Source organism: Brassica rapa, chromosome A10 (assembly GCF_000309985.2).
Source record: "Brassica rapa cultivar Chiifu-401-42 chromosome A10, CAAS_Brap_v3.01, whole genome shotgun sequence".
Classification (NCBI taxonomy): domain Eukaryota; kingdom Viridiplantae; phylum Streptophyta; class Magnoliopsida; order Brassicales; family Brassicaceae; genus Brassica; species Brassica rapa.
The window spans coordinates 2,457,007-2,484,187 of NC_024804.2; the positions used below are offsets into that span (position 1 = coordinate 2,457,007).

General features: G+C 37.6%; 4 protein-coding genes and 2 pseudogenes across 7 annotated transcripts; 3 read left to right on the plus strand and 3 right to left on the minus strand.

Moving 5' to 3' along the window:
- Positions 1–28: 28 nt before the first annotated feature.
- On the minus strand, positions 29–1,528 carry LOC103844090. Of its 3 annotated transcripts, XR_628253.3 has the most exons (4): positions 1,054–1,528; positions 731–908; positions 376–438; positions 29–289 (listed from the first exon to the last, which is right to left on the minus strand). XR_628253.3 is itself a non-coding variant. In XM_009120862.3 (2 exons), the coding sequence occupies exons 1-2, from the start codon at positions 1,469–1,471 to the stop codon at positions 829–831; spliced, it is 498 nt and encodes a 165-aa protein (XP_009119110.1). In that variant the 5' UTR covers positions 1,472–1,528; the 3' UTR covers positions 594–828. The 3 variants fall into 3 exon arrangements, 1 of the variants encoding a protein (XP_009119110.1); XR_628252.3 differs by having other exon boundaries at positions 29–438; XM_009120862.3 differs by lacking the exons at positions 29–289; positions 376–438 and having other exon boundaries at positions 594–908.
- A 515-nt stretch (positions 1,529–2,043) lies between these two features.
- Positions 2,044–7,554, plus strand: LOC103844087 (probable E3 ubiquitin-protein ligase ARI12). The gene is made up of 14 exons (XM_033282346.1): positions 2,044–4,926; positions 5,014–5,125; positions 5,204–5,294; positions 5,372–5,553; positions 5,639–5,743; positions 5,814–5,902; positions 5,991–6,101; positions 6,179–6,239; positions 6,359–6,445; positions 6,534–6,581; positions 6,657–6,728; positions 6,829–6,928; positions 6,999–7,125; positions 7,216–7,554. The coding sequence occupies exons 1-14, from the start codon at positions 4,691–4,693 to the stop codon at positions 7,349–7,351; spliced, it is 1,557 nt and encodes a 518-aa protein (XP_033138237.1). The 5' UTR covers positions 2,044–4,690; the 3' UTR covers positions 7,352–7,554.
- Positions 5,607–9,302, minus strand: LOC103844088 (annotated as a pseudogene).
- A 76-nt stretch (positions 9,303–9,378) lies between these two features.
- LOC103844086 lies at positions 9,379–11,809 on the minus strand (annotated as a pseudogene).
- A 3,000-nt stretch (positions 11,810–14,809) lies between these two features.
- On the plus strand, positions 14,810–16,793 carry LOC117129024 (cilia- and flagella-associated protein 251-like). The gene is made up of 2 exons (XM_033282350.1): positions 14,810–16,257; positions 16,342–16,793. Exons 1-2 carry the CDS (start codon positions 14,860–14,862, stop codon positions 16,510–16,512), a joined length of 1,569 nt encoding a protein of 522 aa, XP_033138241.1. The 5' UTR covers positions 14,810–14,859; the 3' UTR covers positions 16,513–16,793.
- A 4,671-nt stretch (positions 16,794–21,464) lies between these two features.
- On the plus strand, positions 21,465–26,582 carry LOC103844084 (probable E3 ubiquitin-protein ligase ARI5). 2 transcript variants are annotated; one of them, XM_033282349.1, is made up of 15 exons: positions 21,465–21,893; positions 22,701–22,825; positions 22,917–23,022; positions 23,119–23,209; positions 23,377–23,549; positions 23,796–23,900; positions 23,979–24,067; positions 24,206–24,313; positions 24,468–24,558; positions 24,655–24,744; positions 25,075–25,215; positions 25,399–25,470; positions 25,553–25,646; positions 25,738–25,864; positions 26,045–26,582. In XM_033282349.1, exons 1-15 carry the CDS (start codon positions 21,717–21,719, stop codon positions 26,223–26,225), a joined length of 1,770 nt encoding a protein of 589 aa, XP_033138240.1. In that variant the 5' UTR covers positions 21,465–21,716; the 3' UTR covers positions 26,226–26,582. The 2 variants fall into 2 exon arrangements, with proteins under 2 accessions (XP_033138240.1, XP_009119106.2); XM_009120858.3 differs by having other exon boundaries at positions 25,168–25,215.
- Positions 26,583–27,181: the final 599 nt, after the last annotated feature.

Sequence of the window (27,181 nt, forward strand, 5' to 3'; positions counted from 1 at the left end):
ACGACATTGACAGATTTAGATACAAGGGTACAACTTCAAGCCCTGCATATATAGAACATGAGGCACTATCTAGATACACATTTCAAGTTATATACTTATATCAATGTAGATTTTCAAACAGTTTGCTTTTGAATAATGTCACAAACTTGATTCAGATCATCCGTATCGAGCATTCAGTATCAATTGTTGTCAGTAGTCCACTTTTTCACCAGTTATTGAATACGGAAGAAGATAACATATAACATATGAAATCCATCTATCTTCTTTCTTTTCCTCTCACTCGATTCTCCTGAGAAATCAAGGTGCAACAGCACGGAAATAGGCACACAAATCTCTCACGAAGAAGGTTAAATTGATCCAGTTAGTATTAGTTACCTCAGCAAGTAGAGGCATGTAGCCAGTTAGTGATAGCTCTTATAAAACACAAGCCTCTCACCACTGCACAAGGACAACAATCCAGCTTTCCTATCTCAGCACTTACAAAGCTTTACAATTGTATAGCTCAAGGCATATTCATTCACAAAGCAAATTAGGAACTTGTCATTCTCAACATCACACTCGGTTAACAGACATAGTTAGATTAACAAGGAAAATGAGAAAGAATGTGATGCTTTTTATTCAGTGATACCTTTATTGCCGTTCACAAAAAATAATAATTAGACTAGATATTACTAAAGATACATGGAATATGAGAGTAAGAAAAAATCATTATTCAGTTAAATTTCAGAACCTTCCAATGCCTTTCTGAGATCTCCTCCTCATCTATAAACAGTACCATGATGTTACACCTTCACTAGACTTCCTGCTTCAGACGTGACGATGAACCATTCAGCTGCACAACTGGACAGTACATGCAACGGCTTGTGCCCAGTACTTGAGCCTAGCTTTCACATCATCCGGATTATCACCTGAGGAACAACAAAAATAAAAAAAAACACTTTCAGACATCAAAATGGCATTAATGTAATTTTCAAACATTTTCAGACATGAGTCAGATCTGTGGTCTGAACGATTCATAGTAACCTTAAACATTTGTTTAGAGTTTTTTTTTACCGGGGCTAGATATCTTCCAGTTGGCAATAGGAGGCGCCGGAGAAGAATCGTCCACCGGCGAATTTTCCGGCGATGACTTGTTGTTGTTGTCGTCGGAGAATCTCTGGCTCATGGAATAGCAAAGCTCTAGAGCGGGGAGAGTGCTGCAGAGCTCAGGGATCTCGTCGTAGCTGAAACCAAAGCCTAGATCTAGGCAACCCTTGAGATCTTCGAGATCGTCGTCGGTCAAGCTCTTGGATCTCGTCAGATCGTCTTGGTTATTATTATCCAACGTGGCGAGACTCTCCACGTAGCCTTCTAGCAACACGTGGCTCTTTTTCTTCTTCTCCAGCTTCTTCCTACTCTCGATGGATTCGGAAGCAATAATGACAGGTGTGCATTGCGATGGATCTGATGATTTGTAGCGAACAGAACTCATCACTCTCTCACTGTTTTCTCAGTTTGCGGTCTGAATCTCTCTGTCTCTCAGCTTCCTTTTATAGCTGTGTGGTCGGGAAAGTATGTGGAGTCGATTTGGTTTGGTTGCTTATAAAAGCTGCAATGAGCTGTACATGCATGACATGATGATGATAGACTGATAGTGATGATGATGGAAGTCATATTCTCTCGCGTGACTATTGACTATTGTCGTATTTAAATTGGTGGGCCCCAGCGATAAGAAGACAAATTAAGCAGCGATTAACGGAAGGTAATTACTTCCATATCAAATAAGTATCATTGACTCAAAAAAAGTTTAAAAGACTTATAGAAAGTTTTTTTACTTGATAATTGATTTGTCATCATCCGTTACTCCCTATTTCTTTTTTTTCTAGTCAGCTGATTAATCAGCCATTTATGTTAAGGCGACATGTAAATGTGCATATTGCTAGTAACGTGGTGATCATCAGGATTGAGGACGGCATGTTCTCCATGTGTTATTATATCATATGAACCCTTTGGCCTTTGCGTGTGAATGTGAAACAGTGACCATTGGTAAGGACTTTGTTGTGACACCCAAGAGATACAGTTGGAGTTAGTGCTGGGGTGGGACACGTGACTGATAAAGAGTGGAGAGATCCTAAATAGAAAGATGAATATAGGCCAACAAACACCACGTCTCCATGTCCTTTATCACTCAATAATTTTTTGGAGCTGGTAGGAGAAGAATACAGAAGTCACATCATTATTGGTGTTCAGCTCACATATATGGTCCAATCTTTTTTTACATGTATGTCCATTGTCCAGGCATATTTACAAATGATATGTTCTGGTATAACTCACTTTTTAACCGTAAACAACAAAGTTATTAAGATTTTTTTTCTTTCCTATAATCTTTTTCAATCAAAAGCAGATAGATTTATTTTGCACACTTGCATTCTCGTGTGTTGCGAGCCATAACGGAGACACTGCCTGGTGGGATCGACATGATCTATCTAAAAGGCGAAACATGATCTATCTAAAACGCTTTTGCCTTTTTCCATTAGCCCTTGAAAGGCTACACACATGTCACTTTTACAACACAAGAAACTCGTAAAGGCACAACACAAATATCAACAAAGACTATGGCTCTGAATGGTAACAATAGGACGAGCGGTGCGGAATGAGCGGATTAGATACTGCGGTATGAATAAAGTGCGGTTTTGTTAACTGTGGAATATTAACGGTTATAAAAAGTAAAAGCGGTATATAGTAAAATGTGAATGCTAACAAAAATGAAATGCGGTATAAAACCAATAGTAGAACGGTAAAAATATTATAAGCGATGCGGAATACAAATTAAAATTAAATATAATAATATAACAAAATATAATTATTACTAATAAATATATGATAAAATTCAATTCTTTTTATGACACAATATAAACAAAGATACTATCAAAAATGTAAATTTACCCACAACATATTTGCAATTTTATCTATCATTCGAACCATATATTCGCCATCTACTGCATTTGTACATTTGATATTTCTGTATCATCTAAATCGTTGTCTTAGCATGTGTTGTTTATTATCTTCTCTATCAATACTTGAACAAAATCTGCATCTCAAAATTAGAAATTTTGATAATATTATGTAGCCCCATTGTACATTAATTTACATGATATATTCTAGACAAGTACATTTTTCTTAAATTATTTAATATAAATAACTAAGTTTGATATATATTAGTATATATTTTGTATATTACATAGTTTTTGTCTTTCTAAAATGACATTTTCTGCTTATAAATGAAAATTAGATTAATATATATTTTAAACTTAATTATTTATATTTAATAAAATAAATAAATTGAAATGAAAAAGTTGAAAAGAAAGAAAAAAGCTCACCTACACATCAAACCGCACCGACTTATCTTCTTATGCGTTTCATGTCCAGGTCGTAGACCACACTTCCAATTCTATTTTTTTTTCTTTTTTCTTTTAATCACAAACCACACTATGTGTTATGTGTGTGTGTTTAAGATGAATGGTTACAGAAATGAAAATACGCATGCGTTTACTTGTATCCACTACAAACATTGATAACCTATTTCTTAATATAAAAATATACTAAAAATTATAATGTTTGAGGGATGATAAGAAGAAGATCAGAGCCTCGTTTTCCTTTCTTTCGACTGAAATTTCTTTTTCATTTCGTGTCCTTAACTACATTAAACGCGTTATCCATGGATCTGGTTGAAATAAACAGATGGTGCACTTATCCGATCTAGTATATACATATATGTTTGATGTCAGCATTAAAAATAGCGTATGGATTCTTAGTCAACTAAGGTTTAACTTGAGTTGAAGAGACGAATCCAACCAACTTGTATGACAAATTTGTCGAGTGTTGCGTCTATTCCATCGTGTCATCTGAACTAAAAAAAGCTTAGATAATGGATTTAAACATATTATAACAAGTTAATTCAGTAAAACTTCCCTAGATATACATAATGAACTGATTCGGTTCAGTTTTACACGGTTCCGGCTAATTATTTTACGTCACCACTACACGTACCATTTCCTCAGGGAGGCTCCTTCTTAGAAGAAATGAAAATAGAATATTCCCAATCCCACTTATTCTAACATGTATGACTTTTTAACATCTAATATATAGAATAGTTGTAGTTTGCATGACTTATATATCGAAATCAAGATTAATCTTAAAATACATATACAACTGGTATGAATTATACACTAATATAAACTGAAATAGTGAGATATAAAATGACATTTTAACAATACCAATGTGATTTTATAAAATGAAAAATGTAAAATGAAAAAAAACAATCATTAAAAATAAAAGAACAAATTGAAAAATAAGAGAAAAATAAGTCAAATTAAATTTAAATCTCATATCAGCAATTTCATTGTCTCCATGTATTCAAAAACTCAATAACCAGAATTTAAAAGACCACTGAAAAGTTTAGAGATAAAGTTTAATATAGATAGCTTGTCATAAAAGTCGAGAGACATTGCAAAACTCATTTCACATTCATAATATAAAACTTCGACGACTTGGTCTTCTTCTTTGTGTGTGCGTTTTGATTGGCAAGTCTTCGTCATCTCCCATTGTTCAACACGAGGGAAAAGTCGTGAGACTTCGTCTTATTCCATTGAATTATTTAAACAGGTGAATAAAAACTCATGAGACTTATCTTCTCTCAATTTGCTTTCTCATGGATGATTCAGATATCAAAAGGCTGGGCGAGATCCTTATTACAGCGGAGGAGGAGGAGTGGTTGAATACACCTGATGAACATGATCAGACCGAAACATCTACCCACCAGAGTTATGTAACCATTCTGAAAGAAGGAGATATCCGAAGTCGTATGAAAGAGGAGATCCAACGTGTTTCAAATACTTACTCAATCTCCGAAGACGACGCCACGCTTCTGCTAGCTCACTTCCGCTGGTACTGCCTCATAACATTTGTGTATTTCTTGTTTCTCAAGAAACCTATTTTGATCTATCTATTTATTTAAATTCTATTTACTCTCAGGGATGATATTGAACTTCATAAGAAATGGTCAGATAACGCTAAAAGTGTTAGAGAAAGCGTCGGAATATTTGAGTTGGAGAGACCACTTGATTTACCTTCTGACGACAAAAATGTAACATCCATATTTCTTTGTTCCCCCGAGTCTAAGTTCAACAATACATGATGATCACCTTAAATAATCTTTGTATAGTTCTGTTGCGGAATCTGCTTCAAATTACTCTCACTTGAGAGGTCTGCATCGGTCTCATGTGGCCATCGTGTATGCAAGTTCTGCTGGAGAAGTATGATCTCCCAAAACTTTATTCTAGTTCTTTGTTGACCTTAATATATATATAAATACTGACCTGTAAATTTATAGGTCATATCAACAAAAGCATCAATAAGATTGCAGATGTTGACTGGTATGGGACATTAAAATGTCCATACGATATTTGTCGAGCTTCCGTTGGTGGAGACATGATAGAGAAATTTGCTTGCGAGGAAGATAAGACTAAGTACTATCGATATCTCTTTAGATCTTACGTTGAAGGCAGCAAAGTGGTACATTAAGTCATAAACACAAACCTTAGATTGGTCATTATATATCAGTTAGATTTAGATTGTTTTTTTTTTTTTTTGGAAATAGATAAAATGTTGTCCTGCTAAGGGGCGTAGCTGCGATGTTCATCTTACTCCTGGTTCCGGAAACTTTGATGTCTTATGTCTCTGCCTGCTTAGTTTCTGTTGGAATGTGAGTATCTTGGACTTGAGTTATTTTCTCCACTCCAGTTACTATATATGTACTGAATTTTAGCTTTCAGTGCAGCAAGGACGTTCACAGTCCCATGGACTGTGAATCAGCTGCAAAATGGTTAAGAATGAACAGTTCTGATTACCAAGACCCCAACTGGTAAAACAAAATTACTATCTATTTTACCATTTATTTAAATCTTGAATCTTCTTTCAAATGTTTCAGTTCTTTTGGATTATGAGTTCAGGGTACGACAGAACACGGTGCCTTGCCCTAGGTGTAACCTAAGGATCAGAGAAAATCAAGATTGTTCACTGAAGATGAGATGCTTTCCACCTTGTAACTATGACTTCTGTTGGTAATTTACTAATATGTGATCTCTGATTCTTCCACTAGTTCATGTCTTTGTGATTAACTCTATTTCCTCCTCTCCAGGCGCTGCCGTGGTCAATGGACTGAACATGGCTTAGATTTATACACTTGTACCCATGATGAGGTCTCGGTACTTGCCATCTGATCTTGAAAATTTATATTGTTTGTGTATTAACCAAAATGTCTTCTTTAATCTCTCATGTATATATATATATATATATATCTTTGGTTGATGTTTTGTAGTATGAAGAGACTGTTTTTGGGAATATGGCAGAATATGCTGCAGGTAGATACAAAGACTGTCATGAAAAGTGGATGAGTAATGAATCGGTATATTAGAAACTTTTCAATGAACTTCATATCCTATACTCGTTTAAGAATTTTCATTGACATCTCTCTTGACTGTGTTTTTGGACAGTTGATGCAAAAAGCAAAAGCAAAACTCCAGCAATTACACACTGATGTTGTAAGAGAGATCTTATGATGTTCTGTTTCAGCTCTGTAGATTACAGTTGAATGAATCTTTTTGTTTTTTGGTCAGATTCCGGATTTAAGTAACAAACAGTTAGCAACTGTACATCAGCTTGAGTTCGTTGCGGAAGCTTGGTCTCAGGTTAGAAAAACTAAAACTAGTGACAGACATCTTTGTGTTGTATTGTGTTGTGTGTTATGGAATCCACATAATTGAAGTGGTATGCATACCTAAAATACAGATCATGGAATGTAGAAGGGTCTTGAAATGGACTTATGCTTATGAGTATTACCTAGGAGAGGACCAGGTCGAAAAGCAAGATTTCTTGAAGCTTAAGCAAGGTTTGTAACTTGAAGACGTTCACTATAGTAGCTAGTAAGACTAAACTAACTATTCTATGTTGTTGATCAGACAATGCAGAGATTCCTCTGGAGAAGCTCCATTACCATGCAGAGAATCAACTGAATATGTTGCTTGACTCAGATGGACCATCAGAGAATTTTAATAAATTCCGCAGCGATTTAACTGACTCAACTAGGTTTTTACTATATACTTCTTTCTTGCTTCTCAAGCAATCCAACACCTAAAAGCCCTAATCTTCAGATATTTCCGTTTTGTCTCCCAACAGAATAACGAGAAATCACTACGAGCTTCTTCTAAGAGATCTTGAAGATGGCTTAAGTAATGTTGTCGGTGCTTCAACGTCGCAAAGGGCACATAACGAGGATGATGCTAGTGGTTCGAGCAGTATACATGACGATTAATCGAGGCCAAATTGTTGATGATTTATTTTGATGTTTAAATTGCTAAATATTTATAGGAAATCATTGGATTTCTCATGTCTGATATGAACTCTGTTTCGTTTTGGATATATCTCATAATCTTCATTCGCTATTCATACAAGACACACAAGGACCAGTTTTTGTAGACAGAAAAACCTAGAAGAGTTTTATACTTTTACTTCCAACCAACTTCGTGTTTATACAAACAACACACTCTTTGATCACCATGTTCATATTTTAAAATGGAGCAAATCAGAGGTTCCGTCATGTCTTTTGGCACTGCGGTGAGCAGCGAACTCCTTAACTGTGATCTCTCTATACTTTGGAGGGTTATCTTCAGACACAAGTTCTCTTATTGGTCCGTATATTCTAGGATTCGGTCTAATACCGGTTGTGAAACAGGCGACCGAGACTCTAGCTCCTGTGGCTCTGTTGGCCAAGACTCTATGCTCCGAACTAATGAACTTGTCGTTTGTTATAAACTGCATGCATAAAGAAAACTTTGGCCAGTACCCTTCACGGAGAACTTGAAGCCCTTCGATTTGATTTGAAAGAAGGACGGTAAGAAAAGAGCTGTCGCTATGTTTACTTGCGCCTAAAGTTAGGTCAGGCTGAGGACAGGGTGGGTAGTAATGGCAAAGCATGCGCAAGCCCTTGGAGCAATCAATGTCCTTGAGGTGATTAGGGTTCAACCCTAGAGCTTCTGATAAAAGCTCAAATAGAAACTCCCCTAGACTCACCACTTGCTTTGAGTATTCCAACATTACATCCCTGAAAACACTTTTCACCATATGAATAGAGAGAGCGAGAGAGGTGACACAACCAAAACATCAGGTTAAAAGAAAGTGAAGCTATGTACCTACAAATCTCTGGCAGGTCCTGTGGTTTGGGAGGATTTGGAGCCATGTAACAAGAGAAAGTATCTCTCCAACTTGCAGCTGATGAAGTGTAGAGATCGAAGTTACTTGTATACACAAACTCTCTCCTAAAATCTCGGCTGTAGTATTGTTTCTTCACTTATTAGGGGTTTAACTTATTAGGATCTCTGGTCTCTGATACCATGTTAGTATTGGAGATAAGATCCCACATCGGATATATGAAAGGGACTTGAGTAATATATAAGGGACTTGGACCAATCCACTAATTACCAATTGGTTTTAAGTTGGAAGTCTAGGAAACTTATCATGGTATCAGAGCTGGCCCAATATCCTGACCCATTAATCCGGCCCGGACAGTGGTCCGATCATCCCATTAGCTGAAGGCCCATAGAAGGCTCAGTTCCGCCGAGATCGCTAGAAAATAAAGCATGATTTCGGAGGGGTATAATGGATTCTGCGAGATTAATGGTTATACACACCATTATCTCGACGGAGGGTATTGGAGATAAGATCCCACATCGGATATATGAAAGGGACTTGAATAATATATAAGGGACTTGGACCAATCCACTAATTGCCAATTGGTTTTAAGTTGGAAGTCCATAAAACTTATCACAGGGGCTTGCTCGTTAAACCCCCGAACTCCATCTTTCATCTTCTCCAAAAGATCCAGTGAAACGCCATGGTTGACCACCTGGAAAAAACCCCACTTCTCAGCTGCGTCTCTAATCCCATCAACCGTATTCTTGCGCTTAGTCTCGTCCTCCAAGATCTATCGTTGGAATCGTCGTGAGATGTAGCTAGTCCGAGGAAACTGGCTTGGGGTTTGCTAAGTTGGAAGGTGAGTCGTGGAAGATGCGTGGAAGCTGTGTTATTCCGGCGTCAGCGAGCCCTTTCACACCTGTCTTTGTCTCGTCGAAAGCTTTAAGCTCACTGATACGTTCGAATGCAGCAATCTTCGTTGTCTCCATCGTTTCTTTGTTTCTAAGAAAACAGAACATTCTGATACTCAAGAGAAACTTTCTTCTTGGGTTTTACAGCAAAACCACTTGCTAAAGAAAAAAGTTCACTGACCATAGATAAGTTTGAAAGAAAATGAACGGTTTGTGACAGTTTATGGCCCACTGGCTGTAAGCCTGTAACACAAGTCTTGTCTTATTAAAAAAAAGTTGTTACAGGGAAACCAAAGTCCAACGCATCCTTATTAAAACATAAACGTGCATATTATTCAGATCTTGAGATATAGTAATCCAGAGGTACCATCGAATCCTTTGGATCTGTAGAACTTTGAATATTCTGTAATGGTGGTGTCTCTATATATGGGAGGGTTTTGTTCAGACAATAGCTCTTTGATAGGTCCGTAAACTCTAGAATTCGCCATCAAATACGAACTGAAGAAGCACGCCACTGAGATACACGGTCCAGCTCCATTCGCCAAAACACGATGTTCCACGCTTATGAACTTGCCGTTTGTAATATGCTGCACAAAATGCCCCAATAATATTAAAACAATCGATCAAACTAAAAAGGTAGGTTAGTTAGTTAGTTAGTTAGTTAACCTGGAGAAGGTCTCCAACGTTGACGACAAGAGCTCCAGGGACAGGAGGAACATCAACCCAGTATTGGTCATGGAGAACTTGTAGCCCTCCGACGTGGTTTTGTAGAAGAACCGTGAGAAAAGAGTTGTCTGAGTGTTTGGTTAACCCTAGAGTTAGGTCTGGTTGGGGACAAGGCGGGTAGTAATGGCCGAGCAGCAGCATTGAATTGGTGCAATCCATGTCCTTGAGGTGATTAGTGTTTAACCCTAGAGCTTCTGAGAGAAGCTCAAATAGCATTTTACCTACTTTCATCACTTCCTTTGAGTATTCAATCATCACCTCCCTAACAAAATCTCCCACCAAAAATAAAATACAAAAAGAGTCAATTGTTGAATTCTTAATAATGGAGACAGATTCCAACATATGCTTAATAAGGCCTTAATCTTCTTCCTACTATAGCTCTTAAACAATTTGTCAAGTAAAAACAAAACATTGAATCAAGTTATTGTTCTATCTATTATTCCATTCGTTTCATTTTAATTGTTGTTGTACCGTAAAATTTTCGTTTAGAAATAATTATCGTTTTAGAATACAAAATTTATTAACAATATTCTCTATTTATTTTTCTATTGGTTGAAATATAGTTAGATTTGTAGATAATAATGTTTTTGTTTTAAAAATATATAAAATTAAATATGAATAAACCTAAATCTACAACTAAAATAAAATGGAAGAAGTACTCAATTTTAGAAATCCAACAAAAAATGATTTATGCTATAGTCGTTGTTTTGACTGACACCCACTAGAACACATACAACATGTCACTATCATCAAATCATTCACTATTGGATTTTTTTATTGTTACCGTTTTATCTATATTTTGACTATAGGCAAGTTTTCGAAAATCATTACCCACAAGCGGCTGGCAAGTCCTCAGGTCTGGGAGGATCAGGAGCCGTGTAACAACCTAGCGTATCTCTCCAGTTAGCAGCCTGCGAGCTATACAGATCGAAGTTGCTACTGTAAACCGGCACCATCTTATTACTCGGATCTCGAGAGTAGAACCGTTTCCTCACTTCCGGGTCTTGCTCGTGAAACTCGCGAACCCCTTCCTTCATCCTCTCCATCACATCTAGCGAGATGCCGTGATTGATCACCTGGAAGAAGCCCCACTTCTCGGCCGCGTCTCCGATCTTCTCCACCAACAAGTCCCGCCTCCTTGGAGATCGATCGTTGGGATGGTGAACTGCAACGAGGAAGGTGGTTTTGGGGTTGTTATTATAGTAGCTTGAGGTGCACGGAAGATGGCGGGAACCTCAGAGATTCCGGCGTCGACGAGGCCTTTCACGCCGGTCTTGGTCTCGTCGAAAGCTTTTAGCTGAGTTGGACGGTCCAATGCAACAGTTGCCGTTGGCTCCATTGTTGTCGTTTTTTTGCGTTTATGCAAGAAATGGATTTGCAGAGAGATTTAACTAACAATTAGCTTCTTTAAAACTTGTGTTTAACGTCAAACTACCAAGCCAGATTCTAAAACGTGATTCACGTGGGCGATAATAGCACTCACTGTCTTCTTCTGGCAGTATCATTGAACGATCTTGTTCAAAATCATTGTGAATGCATTTTTTTTAACAACTATTTTATTTATATAAAACATAACATTACACAAAATAATAAAAAATACAATATAAATTTAAAATAAAATATAATATTGCAATACGTAGAATTAAAATCCGAAGAAGCTTTTTTCTGAACCTTCTTAATGCAATCTTTTTTTTTGTGTCTAAATGTTAAATTTTATACCAAAATTTTCTTTTTTACTAGAAGTTACAAGGATGAACAAGTAGAGGACAAAACAAAAAGGAAAATCTAAACAACGCAGAAGGAGAAGGAGAAAGCAACCCAATGACCTAAAAGACAATGTACAAATAACCCTAGCTAACATGATAGAGAAGAGGCAAGGACTGGACCATGAGAAGAGCATCGCCAAATGGAGAGAGCATCTTTGATATACCATAAGACACACGCTCTGTGGTGGCTTCCAGAGATTTCGGTTAGACTTTTGTCTCTCGCAGGTCCATCTGTATCGGCGGATCTGAACCAGTGTTAGTGCTTGGTTACACTCTGGTGATTCCGGTTTGGCTTCTTCTGGTTTAAAGTTGGATTTTTCAGTTTCATCTTTTGTGGACAATGTCTTGTTCTAAAGTGATGGCTTTGGTTTTTTGCGATGGTGAAGGTTAGCCTTTCTAGTGGAGGTAGTGATGGTTGTCGCTGGTTTTTGGAGAGCTTGTTCTTATGCGCTCTCTTTAGCTTAGTCTGCTACTATTGGTGATATTGGTGTGAACCATCAATCCTCATCATTTATTTGATTTGTATTTGCATTCAAAATGTTTTGATGGTAGCTTATCTGAAGCGAATTCATTCGAAACAAAATTGATAAAGGCCATTGAAGATGAAATCCTATCTAGACGATGAGATTGTTGTGTTTTTGATAAGGTATTAGAAGTCCATTTGCTACTGCTGGAATGGGAACACCTAATCTACTTTATTCTATAATAAGACTAGTTTGATATGGCTAATGTGTCATCAATGATGATTATCCTCACGAGCTTCTGTTGCAGAAGAATCATTAGTTTCTCATTATCGTTTTGTCATATTCTTCTATGATGTAATATGTTTCAAATCAGTTCAATAAGACAAAGTGTTAAAAAAAAAGACACACGTTCGGTAATTTTGGCCTCTTCGAAAACGCTGCTCCAAATGACCATATGCATGAATGCATTTATATTAACTTGACAATATTTTCTGTTTTGAATGATTTAATTTACTAAATATGTATATAGGAAACAATTGGAGATTAACTCCATATGCCCTCTACCCTCCAAAAAAATCCCCATTTATCCCTTTATTATAATATAATTTCTTTTTCATTTTTTTTTAAATAGAAAACGTGGCTAAAGACGGATTGCCCTAAAATAATTTAGTTATTTACAAGATCCAACCAGAAAGATCCGACCCATACAATACAAACCCTAAAACCCGACCCATCTAAACCAAAACGATGTCGTTTTGAATTACTCAACATTCTCTTCTCCAAAATTTTCAATCATCGGGTCTGTCTCTCTCCCAACCCTCCCCTTGCGACACTCTCTATTGCAAAATCGAAGATTGAAACCCTAGAGTATCCATTTTCGTTCTTTCTTGTTTGTTTTCCATCTAAATCGAAAATCCATCTTCGTTCTTCCTTGGTGGTTCGTGTCTCAACTATCTCTTTGTCTCTCTTGTCTGAAACCCTAAAGTCGAGACCGCTTCGTTTCTTCATCCTCCTTTGTCGAAATCGAGGCTCCATCTTCGTTCCTTGTGGTAAGTGATTAGTTTCCCTTTATTTGGTTGTTATTTGGTCGAATTTGTATGTAGATTTGAAAACAAATTTGGGGAAAACTTTGAATGTGTCTTATGTTTAGATATTGGCTTTGAAATTGGATAAGAACTTGGTAAATCTATTGTTTAGGTATATATTACATTGAATCTATTGTTTCCGATTTGAGTTATAAATTGTATTTAATTTTTGTTAATAAAATTGTATTGGGGAAACTTAGTTGATGTTGTGTTGTTGTTTTGCGATTTGAATTTAGAGTGATTGAGTGTTGTAATGTCTTGTACAGGAAAATTATGAAGAAAAATCAAAAGGTAGTCCCCAATGAAAGTCGTCGTCAGTCTCTTAGAGTCAGGAAACCGGACTCGGCTGCAAAAAAACCAGAACCGAGAGTTCAGAAGAGCAAGAAAAGCAGTAAGAAGAGTAAGAAGAGTAGGCCAGTGAGAGAGCCAGCGAGAGCACCGAGTGTAGAATCGCTCTCAGTCTCAGATGAGTCCGAAAGAGAGGGGTCCGATAGGGAGGGGTCTGAAAGAGAGGTATATATTTTGTATTCATTGTTATCGTTTGTGAGAAATGCTGAGTAGTAATTAGCAGTAGTACAAGTACTTTTTGTATTACTAGCATTACTAACATGTGTAAATTTATTTTGATTGCAGGAAATGCAACCGAATCAACCCCTTGAGTTCTAATTCAAAAGCAGCGAGTTCCCCCAGAGTTCGAAGATACAAACTAAGTGCTTCGTGACCAGGACAGTAAAGCTCATCAGGGATAAGCCTGAGGCTGCGTGGTTCACAAGCCATCCTAAGTTTCGACATTTCTTCCACATGCCAGACGAAGATAACCTGAAGCTTCAGGGGATGTGGATGTTACTATTGCGCACCATTTGTACTCCAGAAGATGATGTTGCATGGTTTGCGGTTAATGGTGTACCCATCCGCTATTCTATGAGGGAGCATGCCCTCATCTCTGGGTTAGACTGCGGTGATTATCCACCAAACTATGAGAAGTTGGGAGGTTATAAGTTTGTGGATTATTACTTCCATGACAGAAAGAAGATCACCATCACTGATGTGAAGCAGAAGATGTTGTCTATGCCGCCGTGTCCAGATAGATTGAAGATGACAGTCTTGTTTTTTCTTGGTCGGGTTATCAGAGGAAAGCCGAAGGATGCTGGAAATTTAGACGACTTCATATTAAGGATGATGGACGATTTAGATGCTTGCAGATCATTTCCCTGGGGTCGTCTAACGTTTGAGGATGCAATAAAGGAGATTAAGCACGTGATGAACCATCTGAAGGGTGAAGTGAAAGAGGCATGCGCCTTTCCTGGTTTCATCATCCCTTTAGAGGTAAAGCATATAGTTTAGAAAATTTTTAATTGTTTTATAATTCAAATTTGACACTGTAACAATGGATTTTCTAGGTTCTGGCTTTTGAGTGTATTCCGGATCTGGGGAAGACGTTTAGAATCTATTCAGAGGACGCCAGTGAAGAATGTCCAAGGATGTGTAAGAGCCGGTTTACAAAGTCCAGTCTTAGGGGTTATCCTTTGGAAGACATATATGCTGCGGTTGGAGAAACAAAGGTACATGTATATATGTATAGTAGAAGCTAGTAGAACAAAAAACTCATTTGAGCTAACTTTTGTTTTATTTTCAGGTTATCAACAGTGTCTTAGTTCCAACTATTGGTGAGCAAATTATGCTGGCTCGTATCATTGATGAGGAGCGAGAGTATGACCGTCAGGGCAGCCCAAGTGATACTTGGAACTACTGGTTAAATGTGAAGCAGAAGAATATTTGGTGGGAAGAGCTATATGAGTTGGATCAAGCTGCACGAGGAGTGTTGCCAAAAAAGAAAGACAAAGAGAAGGTGACGTTTGCAGAAGGATCATCCTCTAATTCTGGATTAGATTCGAGGTTGCAAGGTCTGGAAGAGAGGATTTTGGAGTTCATGGGAGAAGGATTTGCTGGACTTCACGTCACGGTGGAGACAATGTTGGAGTCTCAAAGCTCAAGGATGAGTGTTCTTGAAAAGAACCAGCGGCTTTTGAGAAGAAGGGCTAAGAAAATAGAAGACAGGCTAACTTCTATTGAGAGTAAAGTGGAGCCGAGTCATGGTGAAGACATGGATTTTCGACAGTGGGACAATGATACATATGAAGAGAAGGACAAAGCTTGTTCTGAGAAGGAGAAAGCTAATGCTGAGCACGAGGCTGGGAAAGAAAAGGATAACATCGAGAATACTGAGGAAGAGGGTGAGAAAGAGGCTGATGACAATGCTCAGCAAGAGGGTGAGAAAGAGAAGGAAAATAGTGAGGCTGATGAGGAAGAAGACAGTGAGAGTGAAAGTGAAGAGTTGAAGCAAATGAAGGAGAGAAGTAGAAGACAAGCTGCTAAATTGTGGAAGGAAATTGCGAATGAAGAAAAGATTGGAGGGAAACATGATGAAGAAGAAAGTGAAGAGAAAGAGGCTGAAACCAGTGAGGAAGAGAATGAGAACAATGATGAGAAAGATGAAGAAAAAGTGGTGGAATCTGAGGCTGAAGGGGAAGATGATCAAGTAGAGGTTGGAGGGAAAGAGGATCAAGAAGAAGAAGTTGAAGGGAAAGAGGATGAAGAAGAAGAAGTTGAAGGAAAAGAGTCTGAAACCAGGGAGAAAGAAAAGGAGAAAAATGAGACTGAGGAGGTGGAATCTGAGGCACGGGAGACAGAGATAGAAAAAGGAACTCCGACACTACCACGTGGGAATCAGACAGAGGGAACTCCCAAAGATGATGATAATGAGCCTCGGGTTGAGACGAACAGAACCGGTGAAACTCCAACACCACCACATGGGAGTCAGTCAGAGGGAACTCCCAAAGATGATGACAATGAGCCTCGGGTTGAGACGAACAGAACCGGTGAAACTCCAACACCACCACGTGGGAGTCAGTCAGCGGGAACTCCAACACCGCCACGTGGTAGGACTAAGGCAATGGCTGCAAGGAGACCAATAATTAGGCGTATGGAGGATGAACCTGGAAAAGGTGAGAAAGTTGTGGAAGAAGAGAAACAAAAGAAAGAGGCTGTGGAAACAGAGGAAAAAAGCAGGGAGAAAGTTGCGGATGAAGAGAAAAAAAAGGAAGAGGTTGTGAAGGAACATGCTGAGGAAGTTGTTGAGGAATACAGTGAGGAAGAAAAGCAAAGGTGGATCATGGTCGTTTACAAGGAAGCACCGAGTCCTTGGATCATGTATAGGTGCAAGGAGAATGTCGTTGTTGCTGCACCTAAGAAGAGTGGCAGACCAAAGAGGAAATCACAGTGGGTGCAGACTCCTTTCACGGAGGGGAAGAAGCGTAAAACAAAGCCTTAGGCTTTTATGTATTTGGGATGATATGTATTTTGGCTTTTATGTATTTGGGATGTTAAGTATTTTGGATGTTTGAAACTTGGTAGTAGAATGTTTGAACTTCATAATTTGGATGTTTGAAACAGGTATGGAAAACTAGATTTACAAGTGTTACTATGTCCAAAAACGAGTAAGATAGATAACTAGAATTACTGGGTTTCTTACGCCTCAAAAGCACAAAAAAAGGAAAAAAGATATACCAAAAACTAGTAAACACATGTAAAACACTAAAAATGAAAAAATATTATTTAAAAAAGAATTAAAAAATGCATTTCACATGTAAAACGTGCAGCCGTCATAAATATCAAAATATTATTTTTAACACTTAATAATACCTATGGTAATCCTCGAGGTGGTAGTAATACTACCATACACATAGTAAGACTTTTGCAATTTTTACGTTTTTCTAGTAAAACCATCTCCGAGATAAATGTTTGGTAGTAGAACCAAAGACATTTCCCTATTATTATCGTCATAGAAGATATTTACATAAACAATATACCAGAAATATGTATTTTGTTAAATTCTCCTTACTATATTCTCTACCATTCACATACTAACATTGAAAGTTAAGGAAGTTTTTGGGGAAACCGTTAAGATTTTCTTAAAATATTGAAAATAATTAACAAAAATAGTCTAATCTATATATTTATCATATACGTAGCCTACGAATTTAAAATAATCATATAAAGATATTCTAAATTACACATAACCTAGTGATATATATTGGTTTCGAATTGCACATAATAATACCAGTAAAACGTAGTAATCCAAATTGCGCACAATAATATCAGTCAAACTCAGTAATCCAAATTTCACATAATAATACCAGAAATCTCTAGTACTACAAATTGCACATAATAAACCTAGTAATCTTCCGGAAACCCTATGTAGTACCTGAACCACTCCCACATTCAAAATACGATGCCATACCTTCTCCTCTGGCTCTGCCTCTGGTTCCTCTAGCTCCCCCTCTGCCTCTTTTGCCTCTTCCACGGGATTCTCCTACTGATGGAAATCTTGTTTGTTGTGGTTTTCCTTTCTTCTTGTCATAATCTGGAGGAAGTATTTTCTTTGCTTTAACATCTTCTGGTATAACCCAATCAGACATATGAGGAACAGGATATATGGTCCTGTGATAAGCCAAAGCCCATTGCTCCACCAAATAGTATTTTGAACAATACTCAGATAGATGAAGTTCCCTTCCCGCTGCCTTAGACATGAATGTGGCAGCAGCCACTCCATGCACACAAGGGTATTTGTCTTTATCAAATTGCTCACAACTGCAAGTATTCCTAGCCATGTCAACAGTATAAACCTTGCCGTCAGTACCATGCACACTGTACTCAAGATGGAAGCTGTTTAGTTCGTCAATTGTAAGAAATCCCGCATCAACACATCTTTTAGACATTTCGGTTTCCAAAATAGGCACAAGCTTCAGTGTGTATGGTATTTCAGCTGCCTCCTTCCTATGGTTGTTAAACCATTCAGACATTTTCGCAATGATAACATCAAACATTGGTAGTAAGGTATACTTTCTCGCTTCCTTGATAACACCATTAAAAGATTCTACTGAATTGGTGGTGTCAACATTGTACCTATCTCCTCTGAAGTAACATCTAGCCCACTTCTTCTCTTCAACACTTTTGTCAAGATACGCTGCTGCACTAGGATACCTCCGGCGAAAAGCATGATATTGGTACTTGAACTCAGCCTCCGTATAAGCGTGTGCGCAGTCTCTAAACTTGCTTGCACAAGTATCTTTGTTGTTATGGACGTGGGCTTTAACATTCTGAGACAAATGCCATATACAATACCCATGTTCGGCCTCAGGGAACACTAGACGTACTGACTTGATCAAGCTTTTGTTTCTATCTGAAAGAAATACCAATCCCGGGACATCAGATATCACTGATTTCAACTGTTCCATAAACCATATCCAGCTTTCATCATTCTCACCATCTGCTACACCAAACGCAATTGGGTAGTGGTGATGATCAGGATCCTGAGCAGTCGCAACAAGGAGAACTCCACCATAAACATTCTTCAGGTGTGTTCCATCCACAATGAGGACTTTCCTCATCGCACTGAACCCTTCTATGCTAGCTCCCAGGGCAAAAAACAGATACTTAAATTTGTTGGCCTCATCCACTACCACACGAGTTCTTGTGCCAATATTTGTCTGCTCCAGCATGTGCATATAACAGTATAATAAAGTAAAACTCTCTTCTGGACTTCCTCGCACTTCATTAGCAGCTTCTCTTTTTCCTCTCCATGCTGAGGTGTATGAAACATGCACACCAACCTTTCGATGAACCAAATCGATCAGAACTTTGGGAACTGGTGTGTCAAATGTACCAGGATAATCTTGAGCCAAAACAGATGCAACGATTTGTGATGTGCCTTTCCTTCTATTAGGCAGTGTTCTTGTAGTAACAACAGAACATGTATGATGCTTGATGTAACTTCTAACCGTCCAAAGATCTGTATTCTTTAACTTTGCAACTCGCACAAACCACTTGCAACCGTCTTTGGCTCCTCGGCATTTAACGACAAATCTCTGAGTATCCGACTTAGTTATATCAAACTCAAAACATTTCTTATGTGAAGCCGTCTGAATATGGACTTTTGCTTCCTCCTTGGTTCTAAATTCTTGACCTAAAACCAAACCTGTACCATCATCCCGTGGCTGATAGACAACTGCTGGTCTTACTTCTGTATCTTCAAACACTTGCTCATCTCTTTCCGTGACATTCTCACCCATCTCAATCTCTCCGTGAAAAGTGAGCACACCACCAGTACCTTCATTACCAGTTGCATCATTCTCAGTACCATCTTCATCACCAACCTCTATATCAGGCAGTGTTCTTGTAACGACAGAACATGTATGCTGCTTGATGAAACTTCTAACCGTCCAAATATTTGACGTCTTTAACATTGCAACTCGCACAAACCAATTGCACCCATCTTTGGCTCCTCGACATTTAACCACAAATCTCTTAGTATCTGACTTAATTATATCAAATTCAAAAGATTTCTGATACGACGCTGCTTGAATAAGAACTTTTGCTGCCTCCTTGGTTATAAATTCTTGACCTATAACCAAATCCATACCATCATCCCGTCTCTGATTGACACCATCATGCATCTCAATGTCTTCGTGAAAAGTGAGCACACCACCATTACCATCTTCATCACCAGCCTCTATAGCCTCTCTATCAGATAGACCGACATAGACATCAGTTTCATCATTCTCAGTACCATCCTCATCACCAGCCTCTGTAGCCTCTCTATCAGATAGACCGACATAGCTATCAGTTTCATCATCCTCTTCTGAAAGTTGCACTTCTTCATTGATGAACTCCACATGTAGAACACTTCTACACTTCTCATGATTTACTTGCAGTAGATAACCAAAAACGTCTTCATCATTCCAGATGTATGATGGCTTGTACGAATACAATACCATTGGAAAGTAACTAATCTTCACTTGCACCTTAGATTCATCTACCCTTATCTTTCTGCAAATACGCTCAACCAAAGCATAGTAAGTGATATCCTCCATTGATTTCCTCAACACAATCGTGTGGATTTCATCTTCTCCTTCACCACCTCCCGAGATCCATTTTATTTCAGCCCCATCTTTCATATAATATCCCCCATAATCAAAACAAATGATTGTGCAATTCGGATTTTGCATTTTCCTGAAATAAAATAGAATATCATTAGAATTCTCATTATTAAGATGTTTAGAATTAATTATCACACCGTACAATCTTCTCTTACTAATACTAATTTAATTCAGTACTATACATAGTAATACTAGAAATCACAGTAAGAAATATCAATATAGTAATCCTAGTATTTCCAGTAAACCTTTTTTCTTTAGTAAAACTAGTTATACCAGTAATACCCAGAACTTATCCTTGTACTAACTAATTCGCTTTTAGGACCCTATTGTTAGTATTTTACATCAACCATGATGTATAATTCATCTTAAATGAAATTACACACAGAAAATCATCGAAACACACATAAAAATACCCAAAATCTATAAACACAGTTTTCAAAATCTTTTTAAATCTCTCATAATTTTCATTGGATTTTCTTTTTTTTTTTACACTAGCCGAGATATACACTTGTTTTAATAACATTTCAGCAAAAAAATTCATCCAAAACGGATGTTAAAAATACCCGATAGCCCTAAACACAGTTTTTGAAATCGTTTTTAATCTCTCAAATTTTCATCAAATCTTACTTTTTTAACGTTACACATCATATACACGATTTTTAAATGTAATATCACAAAAAAAAATCATCGAAAACGAACCTGAATTGCCTATTTTTTGAGCTTCAAAAAACGCTAATGGAGGATGAGAGGAAGAAACTTGTACGATGAAGAAGGAGACATGTGGGTCAGGAGAAATCTGATTGGTTAAGGTTATTTTGTGGGCCATGTAGGTTGTTGAATTATGGTTGGTTTATTTAATTGGAGAATAAATGAAAGGCTAGTTTGGGAAGTGCAAGGATAAAAGGGTAGGAAGAATAGAGATGGGGCACTAAGAATTCATTTAAGGGGGTATGGGGTATATGGAGTTAATCTCCGAAACAATTGGATGTTTGATATGAACTCTGTTTCTATGTGGACCGGTCTATAATATTCCTTTGCTGAGAGACACACACAAAAGAAACCAAGGAGCAGTTGTTGGAGAGAGGAAACGTGGAAGAGTTCGATACTTTAAATTCAAACTTGGTGTTTATACGAACAACACACGCACACTCTTTGATGTGCATTCTCAAGCCCACCACACGGATCTTTTGGGCTCAACTAGAAGAAAAGAAAACATTTTAAATGACTCAAACCCGAGAAAGTCAAAAGTCTTCATCTTTGGAGATGTATGTTGTTGTCGGGAGAGGTTTTGTCATGTTTTCCACTTGCCTTTTTATGATTAAACGTTTCGTTATTATCACATCTACTACTCGGTTTCTGAATCGCGAAGCCAGCGATTCGGAATCTCTCTCTTTCTCTCGATATCAGACACTTATATAAAAAGTTGTTTACTTTCCCTTGTGAGATTCTCTGGAACCTTTATTGAGTGAGAGGGTTTTGTCTGATTCCCATAAAGCTCAAGCCTTTAGGGAGAGTAAGAAGATAATTATCGCGGATCATGGATTCAGAGGATGACTTGCTCGGTACCCACGATATGGAATCGGGAGAGGATGATTTTTACAGCGGTGGTGGGTCGGATGATGATTACATCGAAAGCGATGGTGATGAGCCCGATTACGGTTTCGTTGAGGAAGACGTGGATGATTCCCTCATGATCGCCTCTCATCGCTCTCAGGTGGGGCTTGTTTAGATTTAGAACTTGTTACTACTTATTACATGCTTTTGCAACTGTCCAATCCAATGTTGGATTCTTGTATCTTTTTTCTTTTCATGGCTCTTTTGTTGATTACTTCACTTGGTAGTATGAGCTGGCTGTTAAAGTTTGGAACTTGTTGCCGTTTTCAGCTTTACTTTAGTGTTTGGCGGTTTAGTTTCCTCATCTGTTCTGTCTGTTTGTTAATGGGAATTGCTGAGCTCAAAGAAGTTTTTTTCTTGTTAGACTTTTCCTTTTTCTTTTTCTTTTTTTTTATGCTACGCTTAGTCTTCTAAGTGATTGAAAGTTAGTTTCAAGGCAATTTAGTTTTCTAGATGGAGTTGAGTTGCTATATGATTCTTGTCTTTCTGTAGTAAATTGATGGAAATGCAGTGATTGTTATATGAGTTATGTACTCTTCCTAACTATTCTGTTTTTATTGTTTAATCTTTCTGCCAAAGCTTTTTTACCTTCTCTTTATCTCATATTGTTTTTCTTTTCAATTCCTTAGTTACATTGTTGGCTACTGATTCTATAGTTGATAAAAATGGAGGAACTCATTGGCAAAAAGAAGTGATTTTTTTTTTTCTTGAAGATTGTGATTCTATGTGTTTGTTGTTCTTTATTCGACTCCTTGGCTATATATAGCTGTTAAGTGGCTGACTTTCGTATATCTACCATGGAGCTACTGCATGTCTGATTGCTTTACTATCTGTTAGTTTCACATATGCTCTTATTTTACTATGAACATTGACTCATTGTTGTTGTTGTAATGATGCATGCTTCCAGATAAATTATGTTGTTCTCAAGGAAGAAGATATCCGCAAGCTTCAGATGGATGATATTGGAAGAGTCTCCATGGTCCTTTCCATAAGCGAGGCTGAAGCAAGCATTTTACTTCTTCACTATCACTGGTAAATTCCTTTGACATTTTCTGTCTAATTAAGTTACCAATCTCTCCCCTTTCTCTAGCTCTCCCTAATGCTTGACAATGTGTTATTTTAGGAGTGTGAGTAAAGTTCATGATGAATGGTTTGCGGATGAGGAGGGAGTTCGGAAAGCTGTTGGCATATTGGAGAGACCTGTTGTTTCAGCCCCTCACGGCGGAGAAGTAAATTCCTTTTGATTTGTCGACTCTTGAATTGTTTTTCTATATTGTTTGCTTCGCTTGGTAGTTCATGTTTCACTGACGCATTTGATGTTTTAGCTTACATGTGGAATATGCTTTGAACCCTTCCAACGTGAAGAAGTTGTATCGCTTGCTTGTGGTCATCCTTTCTGCTCTACCTGCTGGACTGGTATGTCTTTTTTTCCCTTGTAGATGCTTTCATCTGTAGCTTCTTTTCAGAAACATGGATTTGAAAATTTCTTGGATTTATCTGATTGGAGAAATTTAATTGTGTGTGGAATTAAGTTTCTGTTTTGTGCTTGAACATTTTGTTTCTTATACTCTATACTTATATAGGTTATATCAGTACAACCATCAATGATGGCCCAGGATGCTTGATGCTAAAGTGTCCCGAGCCTTCTTGCCCTGCTGCTGTTGGTCAAGATATGTTCGAAAAATTCGCTTCCAAGGAAGACAAAGAGAAGTACTACAAATATTTTCTTAGGTCTTATATTGAAGACAACAGAAAGGTAAAGCGTCCAAGATAACATCTATCACACTGCATAATTTACAGCAATAAGGAGAAACTGCTTGATGCTCTTGCTAATAACTTAAACCTTTTAAAATGAAATCTAGATAAACACAACTTTCTTCAAACCGTTGGTTTACGGCCTTTAGGCAGACTATAGTACTCTGCCCTCCATATGTATGGTATGCCTATGATATTGCGCTTGTCTTGTCTTGATTTCGCTCTTATTTGTTTTTTTCTGCTTCAGATGAAGTGGTGCCCTGCCCCAGGATGTGAGAATGCAATTGAGTTTGCTGCCGGGACTAGCAATTATGATGTTTCCTGCTTGTGTTCACGGAGCTTTTGCTGGAATGTAAGTTCTTGGTGTCAAAACCAACTATTTAATCACTTTGGTTTATCTTTGGGACCTGTAATAAATATGAAATTCCAGTGCACTGAAGAGGCTCACCGTCCTGTGGATTGTCACACAGTAGCACAATGGATACGTAAAAATAGCGCTGAATCCGAAAATATGAACTGGTATTATACGTGTTCATACTGAACCAATCTTCTGTTTTTCTCTACCGCATATTTATGTTTAATTATCACTGGAGCTATGTCATTTCTCTTGCATCTACCATTTCTTATATGACATGCTAACCAGCTTTTGCCTCCCAGGATACTTGCAAATTCAAAGCCTTGCCCAAAGTGTAAGCGGCCAATTGAAAAGAATCATGGATGCATGCACATGACATGCACACCACCTTGTAAATATGAGTTTTGTTGGTAAATACTTTATCCCCATCTCTGAAAGATGTCCAAGTTTGGTTGTTAGTCGTTACTCTTTCTCTGTAATTTTGAATTGCAAACAACCTTGTTTCTATCTGATGTCTTAGGGTTAGTGCAAGAAGTGCTAATGAATGTATGTATGAATCTTTAGGCTTTGCCTTAATGCATGGACAGCTCACGGGGAAAGAACTGGTGGTTTTTATGCCTGCAACCGGTATGAGTCAGCCAAGCAAGAAGGACTAGTAGGATCTCTTTACTTCTTTGATAATTTGTAGTGGTACTTTCTGTAGTCTGGTTAGTATTGTTTTGTTGATATCAATTGAATTGGTTGTTTTTAGTATGATGAGGCTGAAAAGAGGAGAGAGATGGCAAAAAATTCGCTCGAGAGATACACTCATTATTATGAACGCTGGGCAAGCAATCAGACGGTACGCACAATTTTTTATACGTATATGCCGAAGACACTTGAAAGCTTAAATTGTTCTATACGCTCTAGTTCAGTTTCTATGATAAGATAGATGATCATACGATAGACTTTCCAGCTGAGAGCAAATCAGTAATAGCATTGTGATGAACTTGACAACATAAAAAAATTGTAGCATCTTGGAGCTAGTTTGATTTTTTTCATTTGGTTTTCTTTATTTGCGAGCATCGAGAATGTGAATCATGTGAAGGGTGGGGTTGAGTAATATATATTGTAGGCTATTAACACCCCATAAACAAAATAATTTAGAGTTGTGTTTCTTACTTGGCTGCAGCACTTACAAGACACTATATTCTACCTCTATGTCAAGAACCAAGAGCTTTCTCGTCTTCCTATCATATGTATTTTTTTTTGTCTGATTTGGCAGTCGAGGCAGAAAGCTGTGGAGGATCTGCAGAAAGCGCAATTGGAAAAGGTAAAAAAATTCTATGGAGTGGAAGAATGATTTGAGCTAACAGCTATTCCATTTGCTGTTATTTTGCAAGACCAAACTGTATCCGGACTCTTAATAGGACTGCAGTGTTGTTACTTCGTTGATTTTGTTTTGAATTTGTGGTGCTCAAATGCTGCTGTCAAACTTTTCTTGTTGTTTTGCTAGCTGGAGAAGCTTAGTGACATACAATGCACTCCAGAATCTCAGCTGAAGTTCATCTCAGAGGCGTGGCTTCAGGTTAGCAACTAAAATATATAAATAACTAATGAGATTTATGTACCACATCTCTCTGAATATTCACCCCATTATACCTTTACAGATCATTGAATGCAGACGTGTACTGAAATGGACATATGCATATGGGTACTATCTACCTGATCACGATAAGAAACAATTTTTTGAGTATTTGCAAGGTAAAGAATCCTCATCTGTAGATCGGCTGGAAAAGCTGGTCGTGTCAGTGAGCCATTGAAATTTGAAATTTTCTCTTGATGATTTGATCAGGGGAGGCTGAGTCAGGTTTGGAGAGGCTCCACAAATGCGTAGAGAAGGAACTGGAGGTGTTTCTGAATGCTGAAGGCCCTTCAGATGACTTCAATCATTTCCGGACAAAGTTAACTGGTTTGACCAGGTGATTGTTTTTCCTTTTCAGACAGATCATGATAGACTCTATGTCGACTTAAGATGAGTACTATTCAGATCAGTTGTGGCATCTGTAGTCAGATACTGTCATTGGTTTGGTTGAACTAGTTGAGACGTTGAACAACCCCTGTGAATGCTAACTGCAATGACTTGTATATTGTATAAACAGCATAACGAAAACCTACTTTGAGAATCTGGTGAAAGCTCTGGAGAATGGTCTTGCTGATGTGGATACACAAGGGACTAGCAGCAAATCAACAAGCTCTAAATCTAGCAAGACGAAAGGCAGTGGGAAAGGTAAAGGAAGCTCCAGAAATGGCGGGTCCAGCAAAAGCTCAGATGGAAACTGAGATCTCTCTCAGGTTTCAGTTACAATCTCTCTCTCTATGCCTCTCTCTTGTGTGCCGCCATCTCATTAAGAAGCTCTATTAACTTGGAAGTTAAGCAAAATTGGAGAAAAGGTTTGGGGTTTGCTGCAGTATTTTTACAGTAGCCTCCTCTGAGTTCATTGCACGCACAAGTGAACTGCAAGAAGAGTTTGTAATAGTTTATTGTAAGCTACCCTAAATGTTGTATAGTATAAAAGAATATTCACGTTGTTACTTTGGCTTTTTAATTGCCTTGCACTGCTATAGTGCAGTGTCTATGAACACCAAATGGAGTCTCTTTGTCTGTAAAGAAGAAATGTTACTATCTCCTTTGTATTAGTCTCTTCAAAAACACCTCAAGAAAGTTCAAAATCTGCTAATTTTTTGTAGATTGGGTTATAATAATAACTAGAGATTGACCCGCACGCCCGTGCGGGTGTTAATTTTTACTTTCTTATAAATCGATATTTTATTTTTATGATTAGTATTATATATTTTATATGTATCATAATATAATTAATTGCATAAATACTTTTAGATTTCTATACATCATAATCGAACCTGAATCAAATAGAGTAATATGATTACTTTTGGTTATTTGGTTATTTTTAGTTTAATTTGAATTCAACATACCCGAATTGAATCTGTTAATATTCTTACTTTTCATACAAATATCCGTACCGGCGTCAAATACATTAGTTTTTGGATATTTGTAGGTTTGTATATATCAAGACTGAATTCATCTGGACCCGATTTGAAACACACATGAAAATTTATAATACCGAAATGAAGTCTAGTTTCAAAACTCAAAAAGCATGATAACCCACAGAAATAACTCGTAGCTGAATAGTTATCCGAATGTCCATGTCTAACCGATACATAAGTAAATAAAAAAAATTGTTAACCATTTTGAATTCTTATCACAAATAGAGTGGTTT

Coding starts and splice junctions, on each gene's coding strand:
- LOC103844087 (XM_033282346.1), top strand. CDS start 4,691: ATGGATGATTCAGATATCAAAAGGCTGGGCGAGATCCTTATTACAGCG. Junction 6,729..6,828: donor TTGCGGAAGCTTGGTCTCAG/GTTAGAAAAACT, acceptor CCTAAAATACAG/ATCATGGAATGTAGAAGGGT. Junction 7,126..7,215: donor GATTTAACTGACTCAACTAG/GTTTTTACTATA, acceptor GTCTCCCAACAG/AATAACGAGAAATCACTACG.
- LOC103844090 (XM_009120862.3), bottom strand. CDS start 1,471: ATGAGTTCTGTTCGCTACAAATCATCAGATCCATCGCAATGCACACCT. Junction 909..1,053: donor CTGGAAGATATCTAGCCCCG/GTAAAAAAAAAC, acceptor GTTGTTCCTCAG/GTGATAATCCGGATGATGTG.
- LOC117129024 (XM_033282350.1), top strand. CDS start 14,860: ATGCTGGCTCGTATCATTGATGAGGAGCGAGAGTATGACCGTCAGGGC. Junction 16,258..16,341: donor AGGAAAAAAGCAGGGAGAAA/GTTGCGGATGAA, acceptor GAGGAAGAAAAG/CAAAGGTGGATCATGGTCGT.
- LOC103844084 (XM_033282349.1), top strand. CDS start 21,717: ATGGATTCAGAGGATGACTTGCTCGGTACCCACGATATGGAATCGGGA. Junction 24,068..24,205: donor GAATCCGAAAATATGAACTG/GTATTATACGTG, acceptor TTTGCCTCCCAG/GATACTTGCAAATTCAAAGC. Junction 24,745..25,074: donor GCTGGGCAAGCAATCAGACG/GTACGCACAATT, acceptor ACTTGGCTGCAG/CACTTACAAGACACTATATT.